The sequence below is a fragment of the Procambarus clarkii genome, chromosome 30 (genome assembly GCF_040958095.1).
Source record: "Procambarus clarkii isolate CNS0578487 chromosome 30, FALCON_Pclarkii_2.0, whole genome shotgun sequence".
Lineage (NCBI taxonomy): Eukaryota > Metazoa > Arthropoda > Malacostraca > Decapoda > Cambaridae > Procambarus > Procambarus clarkii.
Genome location: NC_091179.1, coordinates 17,040,967 through 17,068,466, shown reverse-complemented (window position 1 = coordinate 17,068,466; position 27,500 = coordinate 17,040,967). Strand labels below are relative to the sequence as shown.

Below are 27,500 nucleotides of genomic sequence, written 5' to 3'. Positions count from 1 at the left end.
CACTATAGTGTGTCCCATTCTTCAACTGCTTTTCTAACCATTGTAGTCGCTGGGGATTTTGCATGTAATGGAGTTGCTGTCGTTGGATGAATGTTGAGTTTGATGAGCAGGGCTTCAGTAGCTTCGTAGTGGTGGAGGTGGACGGGGCAAGAGGTCGTAGTGGTGGAGGTGGACGGGGCAAGAGGAACATTGGAAAGGAAAGAGTTATTTGGAAATTATTAATTTGGAAGAGAGCAAGGGAGAGTGAAAGAGGGACTGAAAGAGGAGGGATGTCTGAAATGGTGACAAGGGTGTGAAAGGGAGATGAAATGGGCTAAAAAAGGGATGGAAAAAGGGCTCCTCACCAAGGTGAAACAAAGATAACGCCTCGATATAACAAACCCCACCCTATTTTGATATCGGTTACATAATTCAATCATTTTCGACCCCCCCCCTGTATTAGGTTATCATACCGGCTATTAAAACTGGTAATAGCCTTTAACACCTTGTCTAACTTGTCGAAACTCTGTATTCCTCTACGAATCTTATATGTAGTGATCATGTCTCTTGTATACCTTTTTATTATCCAGTGATGTGTGGCTAAGTTTCCTTAGCGTTTCATTATGTTCCAATCCCTTTAATTCTGATCCCAATCTTGTAGCAAAACAGGTCTTTTTATCTCACGCCTCTGGTTTCATGTAGATAGTTTCACCATGAAAAAACGGTTGCATATTCCACAACTGGTCTCACGTACGTAGTGCACAAGGCTCTCAATGTTTCCTTGTCAGGATTAATGAACGATACTTGATTGTTTGACAGGTTTCTGTATAGTGGTGTATATAGAATGTGCTTCCGGTGTTAAGTTTAGCATTGTCTACAAGATCATTTTCCATTTGCAGACGAGGAGTGGCAGAAATATATTAACCAGACCACACACTAGAAAGTGAAGGGACGACGACGTTTCGGTCCGTCCTGGACCATTCGCAAGTCGATTGTGACAATCAAGACCATTCTCAAGGCAATCGACTTGAGAATGGTCCAGGACGGATCGAAACGTCGTCGTCCCTTCACTTTTTAGTGTGTGGTCTGGTCAACATCATTTTCCATTCCTGACTTGAGTAGCTGTCTCCAGTTCTTAGTACATGGGGCCCCCTTCCTCTTGCTCTCACTTGTCTTAATTGAAACTCTGCAATTATTCCTCCGGACCTCTCAGTAGTTTATCTAGGTTAATTCTGCAATCTCCGTTCAATTTTTGGTTGCATTTTGAATCATCTTCATATTATAAATAGGTTGCGTCCCAGAACTGAGACCTGTGGTACTCCTCTCATCACTGATCTCTATCATTGCAACATTGTGTCTCCTGTTAGACAGGTCTTGACACACCCAGTTCACCACGCTTCTACGACTCCCTGCCTGAATTCCCAGTTCGTCCGCGACCCTCTTGTGAAGTACATTGTTGAAATACTTTTGACAGTTTAGGAAAAGGAACTGGATCCACTTTTCATCTTTTTTTCTTGCGTGACTGATGTCATCCTGTCAGAATCCGAGACGATTCGTCTGTCGAGCTTTCTCTCACTAAACCTATGTTGGCGCTGGGGCATGAAGCTTTTACTTTCAAGATGTTTGTGTAGTTTCCTCATTATTCTTGTCTGTATCTAGCGGGGTTTGAATGTCAGTGTTACAGATTTGTAGTTCCATGTCACCTGTATGGAACCACATAGAGGTCTGGGAGTGCTGAACCTGTGCTGTGCTGTGCTGAGCTGTGAGAACCACATAGTGTGTGTGGTCTGTTCCATACAGGTTGACAGTTGAGATTGACAGCTGAGTGACAATTAAGAGGCGGGCTGAAAGAGCAGAGCTCAACCCCCACAAGAACAAGTAGGTGAATACAGGTATTAATATTGATTGTATAATTAATTCTGCATTGGCTTTCTTCCATCTCTCAGGTTCCTCCCCACCTCTCAACTGAAATATTACTTGTTGGTAATAGTGACAATCGTATTGACTCGGGAGCCTCTTTTGAGTACTATTGTCGTGGTTGTCAGAGCCTAGTCCGGTGAGCCTCTCTCTCTCTCTTGTCAGAGTCCTTTGTCCCGTCCAGAACTTATCTTGAGATGATATCTTGAGATGATTTCGGGGCTTTTAGTGTCCCCGCGGCCCGGTCCTCGACCAGGCCTCCACCCCCAGGAAGCAGTCCGTGACAGCTGACTAACACCCAGGTACCTATTTTACTGCTAGGTAACAGGGGCATAGGGTGAAAGAAACTCTGCCCATTGTTTCTCGCCGGTGCCTGGGATCGAACCCAGGACCACAGGATCACAAGTCCAGCGTACTGTCCGCTCGGCCGACCGGCTCCCTTATTGTTGCTATTCAATATTGAATCACAGTGTATTTACTATTTGTATTTACTATTTGTGATTGCGGAATCGAACTTTTTTAGCTCTTGGATCCTGCCTTTCTAACACTCTATTTTCCTATATTATAAATACTAATTTCTCTACATATATATTTCTGCTGCATATATTTCTAACACACACACAGATCCCCAAGAAGCAGCCCGTAATAACTGTCTAACTCCCAGGTACCTATTTACTGTTAGGTGAACAGATGCATCACGGTGAAAGAAACTCTGCCCTATTTGTTTCCGCCTCCACCGGGAGTCGAACCCGGGCCATTAGGACTACGATCCCCCGAGCGCTGTCCAACTCAGCCGCTGTGTGGAGCCTCGTGTGTGTGTGTGTGTGTGTGTGTGTGTGTGTGTGTGTGTGTGTGTGTGTGTGTGTGTGACTGCGGCAGACATGCATTCGTTTCCAAGGTAGCGTTGCTATCAAACACTACAAACACTATACACACGCAGGTTTCTATGTCCACGCGAGGTTTATGCTCTGACACACACACACACACACACACACACACACACACACACACACACACACACACACACACACACACACACACACACACACACACAGTGTATTTATTTGGGGGGGGGGCTGATAGCTGAGTGGACAGCGCTCTGGACTCGTAATCCTTGGGGGTCCGGGTTCGATCTCCGGTGATGGCAGAAAACAAAATGGACAGAGTTTCTTTCACCCTGATGCCTCTGTTACCTAGCAGTAATTAGTTACCTGGGAGTTAGACAGCTGTTATGGGCTGCTTCCTTGATGTGTGTGTGTGTGTGTGTGTGTGTGTGTGTGTGTGTGTGTGTGTGTGTGTGTGTGTGTGTGTGTGTGTGTGTGTGTGGGATAAATGAAGCAGGACCAGGAGCTACAACACCACCGGACCAGGAACTACAAGAGGATAGTCTAATCCTTCTCCCATCCCTGGAAAATAGGCTATAATCCCTCTTATTAATGTAACTGTTCTGTGGTAATTGGCTCTCAGGTCACGAAGATAATTGCGGGTGTAATAGGCGGGGCCCAGAATTAGCTGAATGGTGCGGTTCAGTCGTTGGGCGATACATAGGCTTGTTACCCCGGGCGACTGTCGGCATAATATGCTTGTTAAGACTGCGAATTGGGTTGGTAATTAGCTTCGGGTCTGAGGTGTTGCAGATGATTGTTATTAAACACCTCGTTAACTCTGCCCTCAAAGGTGGTGTTAGTATTTGTTTTGTGAAATATGTTTTATATGCGAGTTGAATTTGAGCATCGCAAACAGGCCAGGAATAGCGGAGTCAGTCATGCAAGTTGGTTTACGAGTAGTTTAGAGTCCAGGTAATTTCCTGGTGACATGAGCTGTGTGTGGCCTCTATGACAAGTCGTCAGTATTGGTGTGTGTGTGTGTGTGTGTGTGTGTGTGTGTGTGTGTGTGTGTGTGTGTGTGTGTGTGTGTGTGTGTGTGTATACACAATTTTTTATCTACGCTACGAAAGATTACACACACACACACACACACACACACCACAAACAACCCCCCCCCCACACACACCCCCCCCCCCCACACCCCCCCCCCCCCCAACACACACACACACAACCACAACCCACTAAGGAAGACATAGAGAGAGACACAGAGCGCTCGCTTCACCCAAAAAATACACAAACACGTTCAGAACGTATTCAACAGGCGGGTTATACTCCTCGACAATTTAACAGCATCACTATGAATGCTTACAGTCCAATTACACTCGAAATTGGCCATCAGGACCGCGGCCAGGGAGATGATAAAATTGTAAATGAGTTATACGTCCCAAAGGGTTTATATATATATATATATATATATATATATATATATATATATATATATATATATATATATATTAGGAACGTTTCTCTATGTATTCATATAAAAAAATGAGTAAGTAATTATATTTTCGATTTATAATTTAAATAAGATAGAAGAGAGACATTTTTACATAGACTGGAATTATTTAATAAAGCAAAGGTAATTCGTCTGATATAATTTCATATGAGAAGCAATTAATTCGATCATCAAACGAGTACTTTAGTACGTTAAGAAGTTAATAACTTTTTGTAAATTTAATATTAACTGTAAATAAAAGATCGTTGAAATTTGTTAACCAATTTCAGAGAATAATTCAAGTAAGATCTTTAAATAACACGTAATAAAGCCACGAGCCGGACTATCAGGCCTGAGCAGCAGGCTAGAGTTGAGCCGGACTATCAGACTTAGGCATCAGGCTAGCAACGAGCCGGACTATCAGGCCTGAGCAGCAGGCTAGAGTTGAGCCGGACTATCAGACTCAGGCCATCAGGCTAGCAACGAGCCGGACTATCAGGCCTGAGCAGCAGGCTAGAGTTGAGCCGGACTATCAGACTCAGGCCATCAGGCTAGCATCGAGCCGGACTATCAGGCCTGAGCAAAAAGCTGCTAGCCGGCTTCGAGCAGTATTTCAAGCAGTGGCAGAGTTCTGACAGTACTCGGAAATCCGCAATAGAATTATTTAATATTTAAAAAAAAAGTATTATCCCAATGCAAATGTTATGGGTAATGTGCGGAGATTAATGGGCGATTAAGGGATTTTGTCCGGTAATTAACAATCCCCTAACAACCCTCCCACCCACAATAAAGTAATTAAACCGAGTCATTTGCTTATAATTTATCTGAATTCTGTATTTATAATTATTTTATGTTTGTTTTTTATATATATATATATATATATATATATATATATATATATATATATATATATATATATATATATATATATATATATATATATATCAATTTTAAACTTTAAAAAGTTATTAGTTTCGACAAGTACTTTTTCCGGCTGTTGTGGGTAGCATGGTGTCTTTGGGTACCAGTCTTGTGTGTCGGACTCTGCTATCTTTGGACTGTTAGCTATTGTTGCTATCCACTGCTGGCTCCTGCTATCCTGCCACCACCACCAAGTGCTGTCCCTTGCTATCCTGCCGTCAAGTCGTGATGAGACAAGATTTACCGCCAGCGAGACGTTTCCAGGACCCCCGGAAGAGCGGTTCTTAAAAAGAACAATTTGCGTCGCCTTCACAACAGCTCGTCCGTAGCCATAAAAGAGTCGTGGCGACAAAGGGAGACAAGACAGAGAGCCAAGACGTTTGGCTCGGTGGAGGAGCGTCAAGAGCCACCATCCCTGGAGCTCAGTCGATGAGCACCATGGGGTCATGTACGGGGTTCCATGTGGACGTAAGTTGGTTTCCATGTTCATAACACCTCAGCGGAGAGGAGAAACTGAAGCAAATTATGTATCCTCGCCACTCTGTCACTTCATCAATCACAAATAACTCAACTGGTGTGATTTACCTCTAGTGTGTGCGTACAGTCCGTCTCCAGTAGTCTCCAGTCCGGATCCAGTGGACTCTTCCCTTTCAACTTGCTCAGGTTTTCTCCTTTCCGTTGTCTTCAAGACTGGTATCAGACCTGAGTTACTCCTCTTGGAAAGAGGTTGATCTCATCCCCACTGAGTTGATCTCATCCCCATTGGGTTGATCACATCCCCATTGAGTTGATCTCATCCCCATTGGGTTGATCACATCCCCATTGGGTTGATCTCATCCCCATTGGGTTGATCACATCCCCATTGGGTTGATCTCATCCCCATTGGGTTGATCACATCCCCATTGAGTTGATCTCATCCCCATTGGGTTGATCACATCCCCATTGGGTTGATCACATCCCCATTGGGTTGATCACATCCCCACTGGGTTGATCACATCCCCACTGGGTTGATCTCATCCCCATTGGGTTGATCTCATCCCCATTGGGTTGATCACATCCGCACTGGGTTGAGAGTCAGAGGGGGGGTTAGGTTAGGTGTCCAGTTTGATTCTAACGAATGATGTGTGTGATTTATTAAAGTTATTTAGAAATTTATTCAATTGTGAACTGGTTAATACCTTGTATTTTTGCATTTCAGTGTTAATGATTAGTAATTCCAGTCGGGATTGATTCCATACAATGAAACCATGATTAGCATTCAGGAAGCCAGGTGCTGGGATTAGATTAGCCTCCCCCAAGAAAGAAGAATGTAATCAGGACTGAAAAAATAAGCAAATTGGATTGTGTGTTTGTGTTTCCGTGTGTGTGAGTTTATTTGTATATGTGCCAGGCTGTGTGGTGTGTGTATTCTATATGTGCCTGCAGGATCGAGTTTGTGTGTGTGTGTGTGTGTGTGTGTGTGTGTGTGTGTGTGTGTGTGTGTGTGTGTGTGTGTGTGTGTGTGTGTGTGAGTCTATTTGTATATGTGCCAGGCTGTGTGGTGTGTGTATTCTATATGTGCCTGCAGGATCGAGTTGTGTGTGTGTGTGTGTGTATTGACTATTTGTGTCTGTAGAATCGAGCTATTAGCTCTTGGACCCCACCTTTCTAACCAATCTATTTTTCCTCTTTTATCTCTACTACATATATTTCTAACACACGCACACACGCATCTCCAGGAAGCAGCCCGTAGCAGCTGTCTAACTCCCAGGTACCTATTTACTGCTAGGTGAACAGGTGCATCATGGTGGGTGAAAGAAACTTTGCCCATTTGTTTTTTTCTGCCTCGGCCGGGAATCGAACCCGAGCACTTAGGACTACGACCCGTGAAATATGTCAGTGTGTATGTGTACTCACCTAGATGTGCTTGCAAGTAATGTGTACCTATTTATTTGTACCTGCAGGATCGAGCATTAGCTCTTGGACTCTGCCTTTCTAGCCCCTGTTATAACTTTCTCCTGGCCTGTTTCCCAACCATATCTACTTATAAAACTATGAATGGAGTTTGATTCTACAACCTGCTCCTGTGGTTCATTCCAAGTTCCCATTACTCTTACGCTAAATGAAAACTTTCTTACAATGACTCGTCTGAGTTTCAAGCTTCCATACACCCATATTCTCCCCCTTGTTCTACCTTGAGGTTACCTTGAGGTGCTTTCGGGGCTTAGCGTCCCCGCGGCCCGGTCGTCGACCAGGCCTCCTGGTTCTATTGATATTCATTGTGAACATTTCTTGTTTACACTCTGTCAACCCCCCTTAAGTATTTTATACGTTTCTTTCATGTCTCCCCCCCCCTCTCTCTCTCTCTCTTTCTCTCTCTTTCTCTCTCTCTCTCTCTCTCTCTCTTCTCTCTCTCTCTCTCTCTCTCTCTCTCTCTCTCTCTCTCTCTCTCTCTCTCTCTCTCTCTCTCTCTCTCTCTCTCTCTCTCTCTCTCTCTCTCCCATTTTTCTAGCGCCGTCTGGTTCAGTTCTTTCAGTATCTCTTCATATCCCATCCCTCGAAATTTTGGGACGAACCTCGTCGCAAAGCCCTGAACTCTTTCTTATTTCCTTATGTGTTTCTTCAGGTGGGGGGCTCCATGATGGGGCGGCATACTCTATGATTGGTCTCACGTCGACGATATAACGCTATCTAAATGTCTCCATATTTAGATTCTTGGATGATGTTCTAACTCTTACAAGTTATATGCTGCTGAAGTTATTCGATGAATATATGTGTCTGGAATTAGATATGGCATTACGTCCTCTCCCAGGTCTCTTTCTCGAGTCGTTAATGGGGATTCTTTCTCTTCATTGTGTGCTGTTCCTTTGATCTGTCACCTGTTCCCATTACTCTACACGTGCTCGTCTTGAACTCCAGTAGCCATTTCTTCCCCCGTCCATCTCTGTGACTTGTTCAGGTCAATCTATGCTCCATTTAGATAGTACTTTTTGTAATTATGTGTACCGTCGTATATATTTATTGACGTAAAAGGCAATTAGATATAAAGTGAATAATATCAAATTTTATTAAGAGTCCGAAAAAATAAAACTAATAAACACTTGAATATTCCTAGGCCTAATAGAGCACATATATGTACTATATTAGGCCTCAGATTGCGTGTATTAGGCCTTGGAAGGTTAGGTTAGGTTAGGTTAGGTTGCCTTTGCAACATCAGTACACACACTTTTCCGGTTTGTCCGAATTCATTAGTACTGAATTCTACTTTCTAATTGACTTTTACGTCTATATGTACGATGGACCACATCGTTACTATAAATACAATCTAAACAGGAGGAGGGGCTGTTCAAGTCCTCTTGGAGAATCCTACAATCCTCATCTGTCACAACTCGTCTCGTTAATTTTGAATTATCTGGAAACATGGACATATAAGACTCAACTCCTGTAGCCATGTCTGTTGTTGTTGTTGTTGTTGTTTAAGATTTGCTGCCGGGAACAAAGTTCCAAGTAGCACGGGCTATGGTGATCCCGCAATAGCCATGTCATTTATGTATCTTAGGAATACATTTGGACCCAGCACCGATGTTTGAGTTGCTATACTTGGTACTGTTCAATATTCTGTCTTCTCGTCTCTTACTCTTACTCTTGGTAATTCCTTACCCATGTTAGGGCTCTTACGCTTACTCTCGCCTGCCTCTTAAGTTTGCATAGTAATCTCTTGTGAGGTACTGTGTCAAAGGCATTTTGGTAGTCCAGAAATACGCAGTCTAGCTATTCTTCCCTGCCCTGCCTAATTCTTGTTACTTTATCATAGAACTCCAATAGGTTCGTTAGGATGATTTCTCTTCCCTAAACCATGTTGGGGTTTGTTTACATAATTCTGTGTAATCAGACTTAATCTGATTATTTTTTCAAAGTACTTTACAGGGGATTCTTGTCAGTGATACTGGTCTGTGGCCTCTTCTCTCTCTTCTTTCTTGAAATTTGGTCCACATTTGCCTTCTTCCAGCAGTTGGGCAACTCTTCCTTTGTACATGACTTTTTAAGGATCCTTGCCAGAGGAACGCTGAGGGCCTGCGCTGCCTCTTTTGGTATCCACGGTGATACCAGCGTTAGTTTCGTCCTGTGTTGCTTCATGTTTCTTTATCTCCTCTTCTCTCACCTCTATATTTGCGCTGCTTCACATCTAGGGTTACCTCCTATTTTAACATTGGGAGCTGATCAGGCTCGGCTGTCAACTCTCCATGGAAACTGGCGTTCAATGTGTGTTAGCAGTAAAAGAGGTACCTGGGTGTTAGTCAGCTGTCACGGGCTGCTTCCTGGGGGTGGAGGCCTGGTCGAGAACCGGACCGCGGGGACACTAAAAAAAAACCGAAATCATCTCAAGATAACCTTAAGATGTGTGCGAGAAAGAGAGAGAGCGAGAGTGTGTATATAACCAATTACTACAACACCCCATTTTCTACACAGGACTACACAACACCCATGTGCTGCCCCTTACTTGATCTTCTTAGTAAGATCCAAGTAATCCTATTCCGGAGCTCCTTTATTCATCAGTGTAATGTAATATATGACACGAAAGAAATTAGTAAATGAAATATGGATTGTGGTCACCCTAGAGTTTACCGCATCAAGGTTTCTACCTCATCTCGCTTTGGCTAAAGAAAACAGGAAAATTGTACATCATTAATTACGCGAACATACAAAAGTCATGTTTGTATTGTACTTGCATACACACTGCCCCGGTAACCTTCATACTGGCTCGTTAAGTGTACTAAATAGGTAACTGAGAGCTGAGCAAATATGGTCAGTCATTGTTCTAGGTCCGAGAAGGCTAGACTCTACGTAGGTCTTGATAAGCCTAGGCCCTACGTAGGTCTTGATAAGCCTAGGCCCTACGTAGCCCTTGATAAGCTCCAAAAAGTACCAAAAAGTACCAGAAAGTACCAAAAAAGTACCTGAAAGTACCAAAAAGTACCAGAAAGTACCAAAGAATACCAGAAAGTACAAAAAAGTACCAAAAAAGTACCAGAAAGCATCAGTAAGTACCAAAAAGCACCAAAAAGTACCAAAAAGCTCCAAAAAGTACCAAAAAGTACCAAAAAGAGGATGATGACAATAATGCAGTTGCGAAGCCGTGCAAGGTAGCCTTATGAAGAATCTTATTGGCTGGTTAAGCCACACCCAATAAGATAAAATGCCGTGTGCTGCCCTAATTGTACTCATACAGTTGTCCTTGTTGAACTTCGCCTCGACGACCCCGGCTCTCAACTTTCAATTTGCTGATGAATACCAAGCCCATTGGGGTCTATCATGTATACATTTGTAGTGGTGTATATATGGAGTCTGCCTTCACCACTTCACTTTTATTGCGTTCTATTCAGTGGCAGCTGTCAGCGAACACAGTGTGTGTGTGATTACCTAACCGAGCTAACAGCCAGAGGGGAATAATTCTTGTACCTCCACCTCTTCACAATTCAGAATTGGGTGACACAATTAATTATCCGGACTGTGTATGTGTGTGTATGTATGTATCTTTGTATTTATATTTGTGTAATCACATAGTTGTACTCACCTAGTTGTGCTTGCGGGGGTTGAGCTCTGGCTCTTTGGTCCCGCCTCTCAACTGTCAATCAACAGGTGTACAGGTTCCTGAGCCTATTGGGCTCTATCATATCTACACTTGAAACTGTGTATGGAGTCAGCCTCCACCACATCACTTCCTAATGCGTTCCATTTGTCAACCACTCTGACAAATATGTGTGTGTGTGTGTGTGTGTGTGTGTGTGTGTGTGTGTGTGTGTGTGTGTGTGTGTGTGTGTGTGTGTGTGTGTGTGTATGTGTAGGGGGTGAGGAGAAGCAAAGTGTAGCACCTGTTGGGTTTCTTTGTAAGCATAAAACCCATAAATAATAACCCATAAGTGCAAAAAATAAGGAGTGAAAATAATGTTAAAAATTGCTCCCAGAAATATGAAAGGAGTCGGCTGGTGACGACATAATGCTAGACATTACAGTCGAGATGAACACCACGTGTTGCCACACTTGAAATAACTGTATGTTCTAAAGACTACCTGCAAATCTGCAAGGAATTCCATATATATATATATATATATATATATATATATATATATATATATATATATATATATATATATATATATATATATATATATATATATATATATATAATGTGCAGACGATGAGTCACAATAACGTGGTTAAAGATGGCGATTGAACTCGTCAGAAAAAATGAAGGAACTACGACGCTTCGGTCTGTTTCGGACCATTAGCAAGGCGTCTCGGTCTGTTTCGGACCATTATCAAGGCGTTTCGGTCTGTTTCGGATCATTATCAAGGCGTTTCGGTCTGTTTCGGACCATTATCAAGGCGTTTGTCTTTTTCGGACCATTATCAAGGCGTTTCGGTCTGTTTCGGACCATATATCAAGGCGTTTCTGTCTTTTTCGGACCATATATCAAGGCGTTTCGGACCATTATCAAGGCGTTATGGTCTATTTCGGACCATTATCAAGGCGTTTCTGTTTCGGACCATTATCAAGGCGTTTCGAACCATTATCAATGCGTTTCGGTCTGTTTTGGACCTTTATCAAGGCGTTTCTGTCTTTTTCGGACCATTATCAAGGCGTTTCGGACTATTATCAAGGCGTTTCTGTCTTTTTCGGACCATTATCAAGGCGCTTCGGACCATTATCAAGGCGTTTCTGTCTTTTTCGGACCATTATCAAGGCGTTTCGGTCTATTTCGGACCATTATCAAGGCGTTTGTGTATTTTTTATGGTCTGACAAGCCAAGTAAAAATTCCCGACTCGTCATTTTTCTGTAAACAACGTTTGAAAGTTTGTTTTGTTTGTGTTATAAACCAAATTTGTTTTAAGTTATAAAACGTTTTATGTTATTAAAGCTTTTGCTTTAAGTTATAAAACAAAAGTGGGGGCTTGTATGACGCTTTTTTTCTAAGTGGTAATCTGGTATCGTTAATTAGTGAACTATTGTGATGTGTGGCAGAGACTGTTGAGTTCTGGTGTCATGAGCTTGTGTAGATGATTTCCCCTCGCACGCACACACACACACACACACACACACACACACACACACACACACACACACACACACACACACACAGATATTAGAAAGAACTTTTTTAGTGTCAGAGTGGTTGACAAATAGAATGCATTAGGAGGTGATGTGGTGGAGGTTGACTCCATAAACAGTTTCAAGTGTAGTTATGATAGAGCCCAATAGGCTCAGGAATCTGTACACCTGTTGATTGACGGTTGAGAGCCGGGACCAAAGAACCAGAGCTCAACCCCCGCAAACACAACTAGGTGAGTACACACAGACACACACACACACACACACACACACACACACACACACACACACACACACACACACACACACACACACACACACACACACATACCAGTTGATTGACGGTTGAGAGCCGGGACCAAAGAGCCAGAGCTCAACCCCCGCAACACAACTAGGTGAGTACACACAGACACACACACACACACACACACACACACACACACACCAGTTGATTGACGGTTGAGAGCCGGGACCAAAGAGCCAGAGCTCAACCCCCGCAAACACAACTAGGTGAGTACACACAGACACACACACACACACACACACACACACACACACACACACACACACACACACACACACACACACACACACACACACATTTATCTAATTTACCCAAACCTTTCATCAAAACAGAAATCTAAGTAGAGACAGAGGATAGCGAGCAAGGACAGAACACGATGACAGAAATCCTACCTCGAGAGACAGTAACTGACATGACGCCGACACCAACTAACATACAAACAAAATAGCATCGGAAACATGTATTGACAAAGACATAAACAACATTGAGAAACCTTAGAGTGAAGTCATTCCGAACACACCTTACGTCACCTTAGGGTGAGAAGTTGGGAAGAAAGAGTGAGAGAATGGGGAAAGAATGTGATAACGAGAAGGGAGGGGGACGGAGGGAGAGAGGAAGTGGGAAAGTGGAGAAGTATGTGATGGGAGGAAGGGTGTAAAGGGTAAGAGGCCACGTGAAAACGTGACTGTAAGGGAAAAGAGAGAGAGAGAGAGAGAGAGAGAGAGAGAGAGAGAGAGAGAGAGAGAGAGAGAGAGAGAGAGAGAGAGAGAGAGAGAGAGAGGAAAGAATGTACAACTCATTGCTTGCCACAACAACATGGAAAAATGCATTTCCTGTGGCGCACGTGTCCATCTTGGCTACAGTAAAAAGCACCTAGAGCCACGGCAATGTGTCCTTGCCACAGTGGCACTTGTCGATTGCACCCCCTCCTTCTCCCCCTCCCCCCTCCTCTACCCTATACCCTGCTGCGCCCCCCAAAACCCCCCTTTGGGACTCTTGGAAGACTTACGACCGGCAACATGTCGTTTGATCCCGGGGCTGCGGTGTGCACTCTCTCTCTCTCTCTCTCTCTCTCTCTCTCTCTCTCTCTCTCTCTCTCTCTCTCTCTCTCTCTCTCTCTCTCTCTGTGCCCATGTTGGGCACGTTCCCCACAGCGATCACAGTGCAAAATTGTTTGATGCCTTTGAAGGCATTTGCTTTTACATAGATACATACATTTGTTAATCTGAATAAGGCTGCTGAAAAAGCTGGCAGTTTGACACCATCTTGAACTCTGGATATTCAGATTTCGATAAATGTTAGGATAAACTTTTAGTAAAGAGGAAAACGAGTTGGAAAGTATAATAAGATGAGTCGTCTTGCGTATTCTGAGGGAGTAATTAAGCATATGAGAGAGAGGAGGCGGAGGGAGGGGGGGGGGAAAGGTGAGGGATGATGGAGTGAGAGAGGAGGAGATAGAAGAGATAGAGAGTGAGAGATATAGAGAGAAAGTGACCGAGATATGGACAGGAGGTGAGATAAGTGAGATACGAAACGGAAGAGAAGAGCAAAGGGCAAGATAGAAGAGGAGACAGAATTATAGATGGAGAATAGAGCTAGAAATAGGGAAGAGAGAGAAAAGAGTTAAGATGCTGAATGTAAATGTGTGGTAGAAACATGAGCGGGAAGACTGTAGTTACCACTACCCTAAAAGAGGCCGGTCGGCCGAGCGGACAGCACGCTGGACTTGTGATCCTGTGGTCCTGGGTTCGATCCCGGGCGCCGGCGAGAAACAATGGGCATAGTTTCTTTCACCCTATGCCCCTGTTACCTAGCAGTAAAATAGGTACCTGGGTGTTAGTCAGCTGTCACGGGCTGCTTCCTGGGGGTGGAGGCCTGGTCGAGGACCGGGCCGCGGGGACTCTAAAGCCCCGAAATCATCTCAAGATAACTTCAAGATAACCAAGATAACACTCACTTGGTTTAACGAGCGTACGCTCTGGACGCTTCTGTCGTACATAACCGTACACTTCCTACGCTATTACCCTACATAAGCCTCTATTCTGCCTTTTTGTATATAAGCGTTCACTTTTTTGGGGGGAGTTACAGAACGAAAGTGGGGAAAGCGATAAAGATGAATGAGGGAGATGCAAAGAAGAACAAACGTGGGAGAGAGAGAGAGAGAGAGAGAGAGAGAGAGAGAGAGAGAGAGAGAGAGAGAGAGAGAGAGAGAGAGAGAGAGAGAGACGTGAGAGTTAATGAAGATGAAAAGTGGCTTGAGGAAGGAGTGATTAAGTCATACACAAGATATACAACATACACAACTATACACAGGAATAATCTCCAAGATGACAGGTCTCTTGTCTCTCTCTCTCTCTCTCTCTCTCTCTCTCTCTCTCTCTCTCTCTCTCTCTCTCTCTCTCTCTCTCTCTCTCTCTCTCTCTCTCATTTCCTTACCTCCCTTGACCGTCCCTGTGAAGGGAGGTGGGGGAACTGGAGAGGAAAGAGGGGAAGAATGAGGGGGAAGATGGGGGGAGGGAAGGGATATACGATAAGGGGAAGTAACTCCGTCGAAAGATCATGGTAGTGGAAATATTTGATGATGTAAGCGTCGGCTGTTCGTAGACATTATTGCAACAATTTCATAAGAAAGTTGTTAAAAATTGACTTGAGAGATGAGGATACACACACACCATCCACAGACATTGACAGACAGACATATTGACGCACACGCACACATATGTACACGTGTATAGAACATAATAAACATCGGAGAACACGGATGAAAGCAAGAGAGAAACAAATGTGCATCTTTCAGTACAAGGCGAAGTTAAACAGTAATTTGAAAAGACAGCGATCAAAGACAGAACTCAAGCTGCCGCCCAGCCGCTTACAGCTGGACTTCATCTGTAATCCTCCAGGTGATGTCCTGGAGCAGGTAACTCCCCAGGTGATGTCTTGGAGCAGGTAAACCCCCAGGTGATGTCTGGGAGCAGGTAAACCCACAGGTGATGGCTGGGAGCAGATAAACCCCCAGGTGATGGCTGGGAGCAGGTAACCCTCAGGTGATGTCCTGGAGCAGGTAAACCCCCAGGTGATGTCTGGGAGCAGGTAAACCCACAGGTGATGGCTGGGAGCAGATAAACCCCCAGGTGATGGCTGGGAGCAGGTAACCCTCAGGTGATGTCTTGGAGCAGGTAAACCCCCAGGTGATGTCTGGGAGCAGGTAAACCCACAGGTGATGTCCTGGAGCAGGTAACTCCCCAGGTGATGTCTGGGAGGAGGATACAGAGCTGCTCACACACATTAAGGGAACATGCGACCACCTCAAGGAACTCTACACAACCAAGATACTGTGCCGTAACAAGGAGGTGGAATGTCGCCTCAGGTAGCTTCAGAGACCGATGAAATGACTAACAATCAGGACCCGGATTCACGAAGCAGCTACGCAAGTACTTACGACCGTGTACATCTTTCCTCAATCTTTGACGGCTTTGGTTACAATTATTAAACAGTTTACAAGCGTGAAAACTTTCCAATCAACTGTTGTTATTGTTATAAACAGCCTCCTGGTGCTTCGGAGCTCATTACCTGTTTAATAATTGTAAACAAAGGCGCCAAAGATTGAGAAAAGATGTACAGGTTCGTAAGTGATTGCGTAACTATATCGTGAATCTGGGCCCCAGGTTACTGCACATCCGTAGAACACATCCGTAGAACATCCGTAGAACAATGGGTCATGGCAAGATTTCAGCTCAGGATGCTGGCAGAGGGAGATGAGGTCTTGACCACTCCACATGTTCAAACATTCAGTCATTATTCACGTGAATTTTCGGACCACTAGAAAACAGTCGATGTTACAACTACGGGCTCACCATAGCCCGTGCTACTTGGAACTTTTTGTTCCGGGTAGCGAATCTTAAACAACAAGTCGATGTTATGCCACATGTCAAGAAGCTACACAGACACAGGGATACACAGTAAACCTTAAAACATATCGGAAGGCATAAGTTTACTTCTGTTTCTGCTCAGAAGTCTGTCAGAACCTCTGCATGACAATGGCATCTCTAATAAGCACTGTATTTTCCTATATATATTTATTGAATCAAGATCATCTTCCAAAATCATTCCCATCTCTGGGAAATGGCTTCAATATTTTGACTATATTTGAACCCTAACTCACCCCATATTTACGTGAATAATTTTATGTATAATCTGACCAGAGTTTACAGTTTACACAAGAAATAGGAATAGATGACTTCCCTTGAATTTAGATTCAAGTATAACAAAGGTAACAATATCTACCTCTGTAAATGGATATGACCTGTCTGTACGAGGTTAAGGGCCTGATGCTTGCGGCTAGTCTCATCCATCTTTGTGCCCTGATGCCTGTGAGGTACACGTCATGGATCGGGGTTATCACTAGTGAAATGAGTGCCATTTGACATGGTGTCAATGGGAATCCAACGACGATTCTTGAAATATCATATTAGCCTGAGTAGGGATTATATTAGTTTTTTTATGTTTAGTTCATCAGACTATAAAACACTACACACTGATGTCCGCAAAATGATAAAACATCTAGTTATCACACTGTAATTTGTATCATTAAATGTGTATTCATGACATACTCTCCTCATACCCAATACATACCCACTTCAGGAGGAGGGGAGAGGGAGAGAAAGAGAGCAGGGGAGAGGAGGGAAAGTTAGGGGTGGAAGCGGAAGAGAGAGAGAGACATATAGACGTAAACATAGACACACATAGAATGCAAAACAAAGGCAGACAAACACACACTCACACCCGGGCTCCACCGGGTGTATGTGTTTATTTAAATATATATTGAGATAAACATTCCTAACAAACATCACACTGTGTCAACCCCGTATGCACTAACCAAAGATTAAAATGGCCATGTATCCAGGCGGTACATATGTACACAGGGCCATGTATCCAGGCACTATCCACTTAATACATGTATCCAGACAGTATCCGCATAATACACAACCTTTCCAGGAATTCCTGGAGGTGAAGGCTGGTCCTCTGACTTACTGGTCTGGAGGAGCAGCTGAGGGCTGTGTCCATAACCACGTAATGGTCCCATAAGTCTTATATTGCCTCTGACGGACATGGCGCCATTGCAAAGTACAGTGACGGCTTTTCTGAGAGGTGTTCTCACCCTGTTCTTCTGTTCTTCCTTGTTTAGGGCCCGACAACAAAGCTGAAATTTCGCTCTCCAGAAAAATTCCAAATAGATTCTTGCAATAATTTACAAAATAGTAATCATAATACTATTATTATTATTGCTAAGAATAAGAAGAAAATGAGGAGGCGGCGTAGGAATCGATGCGTTAGAAAGTCAACATGTGTGGGAAGTCCTGGGACCAGATTCACGAAAGCACTCACGCAAGCACTTACGAACGTGTACATCTTTCCTCAATCTTTGGCGGCTTTGGTTACATTTATTAAACCAGTTTACAAGCATGAAAACTTCCCATTCAGCTGTTGTTATTGTTATAAACAGCCTCCTACGCTTGCCCGTGGAACAAAGCAATCACAGGAACCTAACAAAGATACTCACAGGAACCAACAAAGATACTCACAGGAACCAACAAAGATACTCACAGGAACCAACAAAGATACTCACAGGAACCAACAAAGATACTCACAGGAACCAACAAAGATACTCACAGGAACCAACAAAGATACTCACAGGAACCAACAAAGATACTCACAGGAACCAACAAAGATACTCACAGGAACCAACAAAGATACTCGCATGAAGAACAAAGATACTCACAGGAAACAACAAAGATACTCACAGAAACAACAAAGATACTCACAGGAACACCAAAGATACTCACAGGAAACAACAAAGATACTCACAGAAACAACAAAGATACTCACAGAAACAACAAAGATACTCACAGGAACACCAAAGATACTCACAGGAAGACCAAAGATACTCACAGGAAAACCAAAGATACAGGAACAACAAAGATACTCACAGGAACAACAGAGATACTCACAGGAACCAACAAAGATACTCACAGGAAGACCAAAGATACGGGAACAACAAAGATACTCACAGGAACCAACAAAGATACTCACAGGAAGACCGAAGATACTCACAGGAAGACCGAAGATACTCACAGGAAGACCGAAGATACTCACAGGAAGACCGAAGATACTCACAGGAAGACCGAAGATACTCGCAGGAAGACCGAAGATACTCACAGGAACAAAGTAATCACAGGAACAACCTCTAAAATTATCACCCCCATATAACATAAATTCCCCTTCTCCACGACAGAACAATCCATCGTCATTTGAATCCATCTTGGTCGTATCAGTGATCAAATCCTCTTAAAGTGCCACTTAGGATGCACTTAGCCCAGGATGTAATCCCTTGCAATCCTCCCCCCCCCCCCGGAGCCTTCTTCTAGGCCAGATTTACAAACAACCACAGCTGACAGCTGCCTCTCCTCCCAGGAAGCTGACTGCGTAGTCAAATGAGAATCCCTTTCCTCTCGTCACTATCATTCAAATATTCCTCCTCTCGCAGTAATAACGGAACAGTATTTTTTATTTTTCACTTTGAATTTGACTAAAATCTCTAATTACTCGGCTATTAAAATTGTTTAACTATCACTTGGAATTTCAGAGTTTAGAATGGTATTTGTAAATCCATCCACCCCCCTGGCTCCCTATTTGTAAATGTTTCAACGCGTTTTTGGATAATTTCGAGGTGGGATACCTGCAAGGATTGTTGAAGTTAAGACGGTTTCTATATCCCAGTCGGCGATTGCGATAGCTTTGCAACAATTCACCTTGAGACGCAATTCAAAATTGGGAACGAAATGCTGGAGCATTTTTAGGGGGACGTGAGACAGGAAATGTGTGATGTATATAGTAGGTTCTTCCTGTATTCAGTTTATAAATTGGTTGAGACCTGAAGTCTGTGAGAGAGAGAGAGGGTTGAGCTCTCTCTCTCTCTCTCTCTCTCTCTCTCTCTCTCTCTCTCTCTCTCTCTCTCTCTCTCTCTCTCTCTCTCTCTCTCTCTCTGAGTCTCTCACTCACCTGCTTACCCATGAACGCAGCTCTGTAGACTCACACAAAGTGACTGTCAGAACAGTCAAGAAGTGGAACAGGTTATAGGAAAATGACGTTTATGCTAACAGGATCCACAATATTTTATGTAAATATGCTAATTATGTGTGAACTGTGTCATTACATTCATCCATGAACGTTATGAACCGGGGTTAGGAACCCAGCTCCTACTTGCAAGCACCTCTAGGTGAGTACACACACACACACACACCAGCGTGGAGGCCCCAGCATGGAGCCCGTACCTTGTCAAGCACAAGACGAAGCTGGAAAAAGTTCAGAGGTATGCCACTAGGCTAGTCCCAGAACTAAGAGGCATGAGTTACGAGGAAAGGCTGCGTGAACTGCATTTCACGTCGCTAGAAGACAGAAGAGCTCGGGAAGTCATGATCACCACATACAAAATTTTCAGGGGAATTGACAGGGTGGACAAGGATGGACTATTTAACACAAGTGGTACACGCACAAGGGGACACAGGTGGAAACCTAGTACCCAAATGAGCAGCAGAGATATTAGAAAGAACTTTTTCGGTATCAGAGTAGTTAGTAAATGGAATGCATTAGGCAGTGATGTGGTGGAGGCTGACTCCATACACAGTTTCAAATGTAGATATGACAGAGCCCAATAGGCTCAGGAACCTGTACATCAGTTGATCGACGGTTGAAAGGCGGTACCAAATAGCCAGAGCTCAAACCCCCGCAAGCACAGCTAGGTAAGTACAACTAGGTAAGTACATACACACACAGCTACCTATTCCCTCCCCTTTAAATTCCTCCACCAATAACTCTTCCCGTGGGACTTACTCCCCCTTTCTCTTCCCCACTGCTTCTCCTACCTTCCTTTCCTTCCTTCCTCCCTCTCCTTCCTCCTCATTCCTTCGTCTGCTTCTTTTCTCCTTCTACTTCCTCCCTCTCCTTCCACCTCTCGACAGTAAGCAGTACCCTCACCTTCTATCTTCCAACTGCCCCTTGAGTCCCCTCGCCCCTGTCCCTAGCACTAGCCAGGCACTCTAATCCTCCCCCCAACCCTTCTCCAAGGTCAGTGGGGAGGGGATAGAGGCGCACACAACCCGGCTCTGGCAGCTAGTACACGCCAGAATGTGTGAGGTGACCACCAGTGTACTATCATGGAGTGACTCACGGGTCATTGGGTGATTGTAAGATTATACGAATCACGGGATGATTGTAAGAGTAATGATTGTAACCAATCATGGGATGACTGTAGGGGTGTACGAATGAGTGTATGTGGTCACAACGTCAATAAAAACAACATCCTTCAATATTACGCAACATTTTTCTTTGCGAAAGACCTTGCAGCCTAGCTAATAAGGTGCGGTCATTAGCGACTTTTTATTTCTTAAACCTACCCAGCCTTCTTTCAGATTAAAAGAGTACGATATTTTTGGTCTGTTGACCATCTATATACCATCCATTAAAGGTAATTGTTCCCTTTATTGTAATTACAATTGAAGGTAGTTGTAATTGCTTCGTGTGTGTCTCTATGTGTTGGTGATACATTAGTTATGGAGTCCTCACTTCCTTTCGGGGAGATGATCCCATTTGTGTCATCAGCTTATTACAATTACTTGGGAACCAGCCATTAGGAGCCTGTCGAGAAAGGCATCAAATGAGTCGAACATCCACCTGACATGGGATCCACAAAGATGGTTACCTGGTTGACGGGGTTCTGGGAGTTCTTCTACTCCCCAAGCCCGGCCCGAGGCCAGGCTCGACTTGTGAGAACAATGGGTTACAGCTGTCATGAAATACGTTACACCTGTCATGAGACTAGTCACATCTGTCATTATGCAAACCACACACATCATGTATTTAGCAAAACTCGGTTTCGAATCCTGTCACGCTGTCACGAGGAAGGCCACAGCGACCATGACACGTGTAGCACCTGGCATTAGCCCCGCCATTCATACACTGGAAGTGTCCTCATCTGTCACGGGTCTTGCCGAAGGTGTCACGAGGCTACAGGTATGAGACCTTCAGGCGGGCAGCAGCACTATCAGAAGCAGCACTACCAGAAGCAGCACTACCAGAAGCAGCACTACCAGGAGCAGCAGCAGCAAGCAGCGGCAGCGTACTCACCTGCCGTGCTATCGACCCAAGCGAGGATAAGTTGGACCAGGAGAACCAGCTGGGCGCCGCCACAACACCACCACCGCAGCCAACCCATCGTCAGAGGGAAGGAGGTCCGCGGCGCAGCCTTCGTCAGGCGCTGTTGCTGCTGCCCAAGATGGAAGAGTGTCTATGTGAGAGAAGGAAATCGCTGCCTCACTTCTCCTTACCCCCCGCCACGCCTGGGAGGCGCAGAGTTTCGAGTTCTAAGACGGGTTAGATTTGATTTAGCCGATAAAATCATTTGTTCGCAATGGTTTCAGTAACACGTGTTATTTATATAGAACAATACAATCACTGTGGAATAAATTGTTGAGTGGACGGTGCGAGTTCTTAAAAAGTACTAACACAAAGCCATTTGCAGTCTAGGAAACACTGGAACGCGGAAACATGTGACCGGGCGGCAAGAGAGCGACGCGTCCTCCTCCCACAGCTGACACACGTGCACTGAACCGCCAGGGGAGCGGATACTGAGCTATATAAGGGGGAGGCCGGAGAGGGGGAGTTGCCGGGTGACGGCAAAACACAAACAGACTCAACCAACCTCGTGTCTAGCCTCATCTATTTGTTCTCGCCTAGTTGTGTGCCTGCAGGATCAAGCTTCAGCACTTGGACCCGCCTTGCCCACCGCTGGTTGCCTAATGCAAGGACTCCCCGAGCTAAATCTATTTAGCTCGAGGACTCAGAGACCAGGACTCAGAGACCAGGTCTCAGAGACCAGGACACAAGAGACCAGGTCTCAGAGACCAGGACACAAGAGACCAGGACACAGTGGTCACTAACCCATGTTGGGATTTCATGCTCCAATTTTTCAATCGCTTTTGCATTTTGGGTGAAGATAAGGTTCAGTAGACTAAGTGTGTCTCCTCCCTTTCCTCTTGTGTCATCTGTTACATGTTGTATCATCAAGTTCCATTCCATGACTTCCACTTATTTTGCATTCCCACTTTTCTTCCTCACAATCGGGGACGGGGATTCTCGATTTCCTATCTATCTCTCCATGATTTAGGTCACCCATGAGCAGTAATTTTGATCTGTCTGTCTGCTCTCTGTAGATTCTCTATACATGATTTTTCGTTTTTTTTTAATTCCTGTCTGGGTCGTCTGCTGTTCGCTGGGTGGTGGTGTATCTCTCGGATCATTATTTGTTTCCGTCTAACTCCCAGATAACTATTTTCTACTAGGTGAACAGGTGCATCTAGGTAAAAGAAACTCTGCCCATTTGTTTTTTTTCTGCCGGGAATCGAACCCGGGCCCTCAGGACTACGACCCCCGAGGGCTGTCAACTCAGACGCGAGCAGACAGACATTTCCGTTACTATGTGCGTAAATATTTACGCACACATGCTGTGTGCGCGTGTGTGCTAACCTAGTTGTATTCACTTAGTTGTGCTTGCGGGAGGTTGAGCTTTGGCTCTTTGGTCCCGCCTCTTAAACCGTCAATCTACTGGTTTACAGATTCCTGAGCTTCTCAAGCTCCATCATATCTACATTTGAAACTGTGTATGGAGTCAGCCTTCACGACGTGTGTGTGTGTGTGTGTGTGTGTGTGTGTGTGTGTGTGTGTGTGTGTGTGTGTGTGTGTGTGTGTGTGTGTGTGTGTGTGTGTAGTGTGTGTAGTGTGTGTGTGGGTGTGTGTGTGTGTGTGTGTGTGTGTGGGTGGTGAGGGTGTAGCGGGGCAGCAGTTCCTGGTAGTGGAGGCCCGGGTGAGTGAGGCGGGCCAGCAGCTGGGGCCGCCCCGCCATGCTTCCAGGAACGTTATCACATTACTGTGGTATAATGCTCCTCCTTTTATTCACCAATACTCATGAGCTCTTTAGTAATCCAAGCTGTGTTGTATATTATCTCTCTCTCTCTCTCTCTCTCTCTCTCTCTCTCTCTCTCTCTCTCTCTCTCTCTCTCTCTCTCTCTCTCTCTCTCTCTCTCTCTCTCATTTACCCTTCACTCTGAATGATTTCATCCAAGGCCTCCACGCACACACATTGTAGAATAATTAATTCGGTGATTAATGAAAGCCACTAATAAGCAATTAGCCGCAGCAATTAAGAACAGGGAACGAAAGTCATTTGGTAACTAGAGTCAGTGGTTTCAAGGAGAGAGTTAAAGGGGACACTACGTTGGTCATGACGCATCATGATATATATATATATAATATATATATATATATAATATATATATATATATATATATATATATATATATATATATATATATATATATATATATATATATAAAATATATTATACTTTCAAGAGCCTCATAGGGACAGACCCCTGATCTGCCTATGACCGTGCTATTACATCCACTAGTCACCCTGCAAACTTGGGTTTAGGTTAGGTGAGGCTTATGGCTAAAGAGAGTAATTTCAAGCTAGCTGTATATTGTATCTGGCCAGTGGTAGTAGGGGTGGGACTGTTATATCAGCTGAGATTACACTGTTTGTAAACAAACTATGTATTCATTCATCTGCTGGTGTTCATTCATTCAGGGCGGCCCCCCTCTTCCACGTGTTCACACATCTGTGTGAACATAGAGCTAAATGGGAGACATGTTTCCATTCACACACACAGAAGAGAGAGAGAGAGAGAGAGAGAGAGAGAGAGAGAGAGAGAGAGAGAGAGAGAGAGAGAGAGAGAGAGGGAGGGGAAAGGGGTAGAAGGAAGGAAGAAGAAAGCATATCACAATAGTTGAGTAAGAACATTGTGAAGATAAATCACAGTTTATATGAGAAAACATCATGCCCAGCTTAACCGCACCCTCAGAAACATTTTAGGGATGCGGCTTTGTTTATGTCTGTCCCGTGTGTGTGTGTGTGTGTGTGTGTGTGTGTGTGTATGTGTGTGTGTACTCACCTAATTGTACTCACCTAATTGTGCTTGCGGGGGTTGAGCTCTGGCTCTTTGGTCCCGCCTCTCAACCGTCAATCAACTGGTGTACAGATTCCTGAGCCTATTGGGCTCTATCATATCTACATTTGAAACTGTGTATGGAGTCAGCCTCCACCACATCACTTCCTAATGCATTCCATTTACTAACTACTCTGACACTGAAAAAGTTCTTTCTAACGTCTCTGTGGCTCATTTGGGTACTCAGCTTCCACCTGTGTCCCCTTGTTCGCGTCCCACCAGTGTTGAATAGTTCATCCTTGTTTACCCGGTCGATTCCCCTGAGGATTTTGTAGGTTGTGATCATGTCCCCCCTTACTCTTCTGTCTTCCAGTGTCGTGAGGTGCATTTCCCGCAGCCTTTCCTCATAACTCATGCCTCTTAGTTCTGGGACTAGTCTAGTAGCATACCTTTGGACTTTTTCCAGCTTCGTCTTGTGCTTGACAAGGTACGGGCTCCATGCTGGGGCCGCATACTCCAGGATTGGTCTTACATATGTGGTGTACAAGATTCTGAATGATTCCTTACACAGGTTCCTGAACGCCGTTCTGATGTTAGCCAGCCTCGCATATGCCGCAGACGTTATTCTCTTTATGTGGGCTTCAGGAGACAGGTTTGGTGTGATATCAACTCCTAGATCTTTCTCTCTGTCTGTTTCATTAAGTACTTCATCTCCTATTCTGTATCCTGTGCCTGGCCTCCTGTTTCCACTGCCTAGTTTCATTACTTTGCATTTACTCGGGTTGAACTTCAACAGCCATTTGTTGGACCATTCACTCAGTCTATCCAGGTCATCTTGTAGCCTCCTACTATCATCCTCTGTTTCAATCCTCCTCATAATTTTTGCATCGTCGGCAAACATTGAGAGGAACGAATCTATACCCTCTGGGAGATCATTTACATATACCAGAAACAGTATAGGTCCAAGGACTGACCCCTGCGGGACTCCACTTGTGACGTCTCGCCAATCTGAGGCCTCACCCCTCACACAGACTCGTTGTCTCCTGTTGCTTAGGTATTCCTCTATCCACCGGAGTACCTTCCCTCTCACTCCAGCCTGCATCTCCAACTTTCGCACTAGCCTCTTGTGTGGTACTGTATCAAAGGCTTTCTGACAATCCAAAAATATGCAGTCTGCCCACCCTTCTCTTTCTTGCCTTATTTTTGTTGCCTGGTCGTAGAATTCAAGTAACCCTGTGAGGCAGGACCTGCCATCCCTGAACCCATGTTGATGCTGTGTTACAAAGTTCCTTCGCTCCAGATGCTCCACTAGTTTTTTTCGCACAATCTTCTCCATCAGCTTGCATGGTATGCAGGTTAGGGACACTGGCCTGTAGTTCAGTGCCTCCTGTCTATCCCCTTTCTTGTATATCGGGACTACGTTAGCTGCTTTCCAAATATCTGGCAGTTCCCCTGTTGCCAGTGATTTGTTATACACTATGGAGAGTGGTAGGCTCAGTTCTCTTGCTCCTTCCTTTAGAACCCAAGGGGAGATTCCATCTGGGCCTATAGCCTTCGTCACGTCCAACTCTAGTAAACACTTCCTTACTTCCCCACTGGTAATCTCAAACTCTTCCAGTGGTTCCTGGTTAGCTATTCCCTCACTTACCTCTGGAATTTCTCCTTGTTCTAAGGTGAAGACCTCCTGGAATTTCTTATTCAATTCCTCAATTCCTGTGTGTGTGTGTGTGTGTGTGTGTGTGTGTGTGTGTGTGTGTGTGTGTGTGTGTGTGTGTGTGTGTGTGTGTGTGTGTGTGCACCCTGGAAGGAGCGTGGGTGCGTGAAGAGATGTATGTATTCTGGGAAAAACAGGCTAATCTCACAGTGTGGGAGGTTATACATGTTCATGATAGGATGGAGTAGTTCGGGTTATGTGTAGTGCATGTGTGTGTGTGTGTGGGAGTAGGTGTGTGTGTGTGTGTGTGGGAGTAGGTGTGTGTGTGTGAAGGTGTGTGTACTCACCTATTTGTACTCACCTATTTGTGCTTGCAGGATCGAGCATTGACTCTTGGATCCCACCTTTCTAGCCATCGGTTGTTTACAGCAATGACTCCTGTCCCATTTCCCTATCATACCTAATTTCAAAATTATGAATAGTGTTTGCTTCCACAACCTGTTCCTTAAGTGCATTCCATTTTTCCACTATCACGCTAAAAGAAAACTTCCTAACATCTCTGTGACTCATCTGAGTTTCCAGCTTCCACCCATGTCCCCTCGTTCTGTTGCTATTGCGTATGAACATTTCATCTATTTCCACTTTGTCAATTCCCTAAGTATTTTATATGTCCCTATCTTATCTCCTCTCTCCCTTCTTTTCTCTAGTGTCGTAAGGTTCAGTTCCTTCAGGCGCTCTTCTTATCCCATCCCTCGTAACTCTGGGACAAGCCTCGTCGCAAACCTCTGAACCTTCTCCAGTTTCCTTATGTGTTTCTTCAGGTTTCTTCTTCGTGAGCGTGTGTGTGTGTGTGTGTGTGTGTGTGTGTGTGTGTGTGTGTGTGTGTGTGTGTGTGTGGGAGTAGGTTTGTTGTCTGTAAATAGGTGTGTTGGTGTGTGTGGTTGTTTGGTGTAGGTGTGTCGGAGTATGTGTAAGTGGTAGTTTTTGTGTGTGTGTGCGTATGGGAGTACCTGTGCGTGGTAGCAGGTGTGTGCCGTAGCACGTGTGTGTGTGGTAGTAGTTGTGTGTGTAAGTAGATGTGTCAACTGAACTCCAAGTCGGTACTGCACAACCCATAATTGGTCTGCCGTACGTGAAGGATAAGTTCCTGAACGAATTTTGTGCTCAGATTTCTGAAAGCAGTTCTTATGTAGCACGACCTTGCATATGCAGCTGATGGTATCCGGTTAATGTGTGGGCTCGGGGGAGTACACG

At 44.5% G+C, this 27,500-nt stretch overlaps 1 protein-coding gene across 1 annotated transcript in view; it reads right to left on the bottom strand.

Moving 5' to 3' along the window:
* Positions 1-22,186, bottom strand: part of LOC123751577 (uncharacterized) — a 58,148-nt gene extending 35,962 nt beyond the window's left edge. The window contains exon 1 of the mRNA XM_069333956.1: positions 21,718-22,186. Within this exon, the coding sequence (XP_069190057.1) occupies positions 21,718-21,805 (88 nt within the window). The 5' untranslated portion in view covers positions 21,806-22,186. The remainder of the gene's footprint in view (positions 1-21,717) is intronic.
* Positions 22,187-27,500: the final 5,314 nt, after the last annotated feature.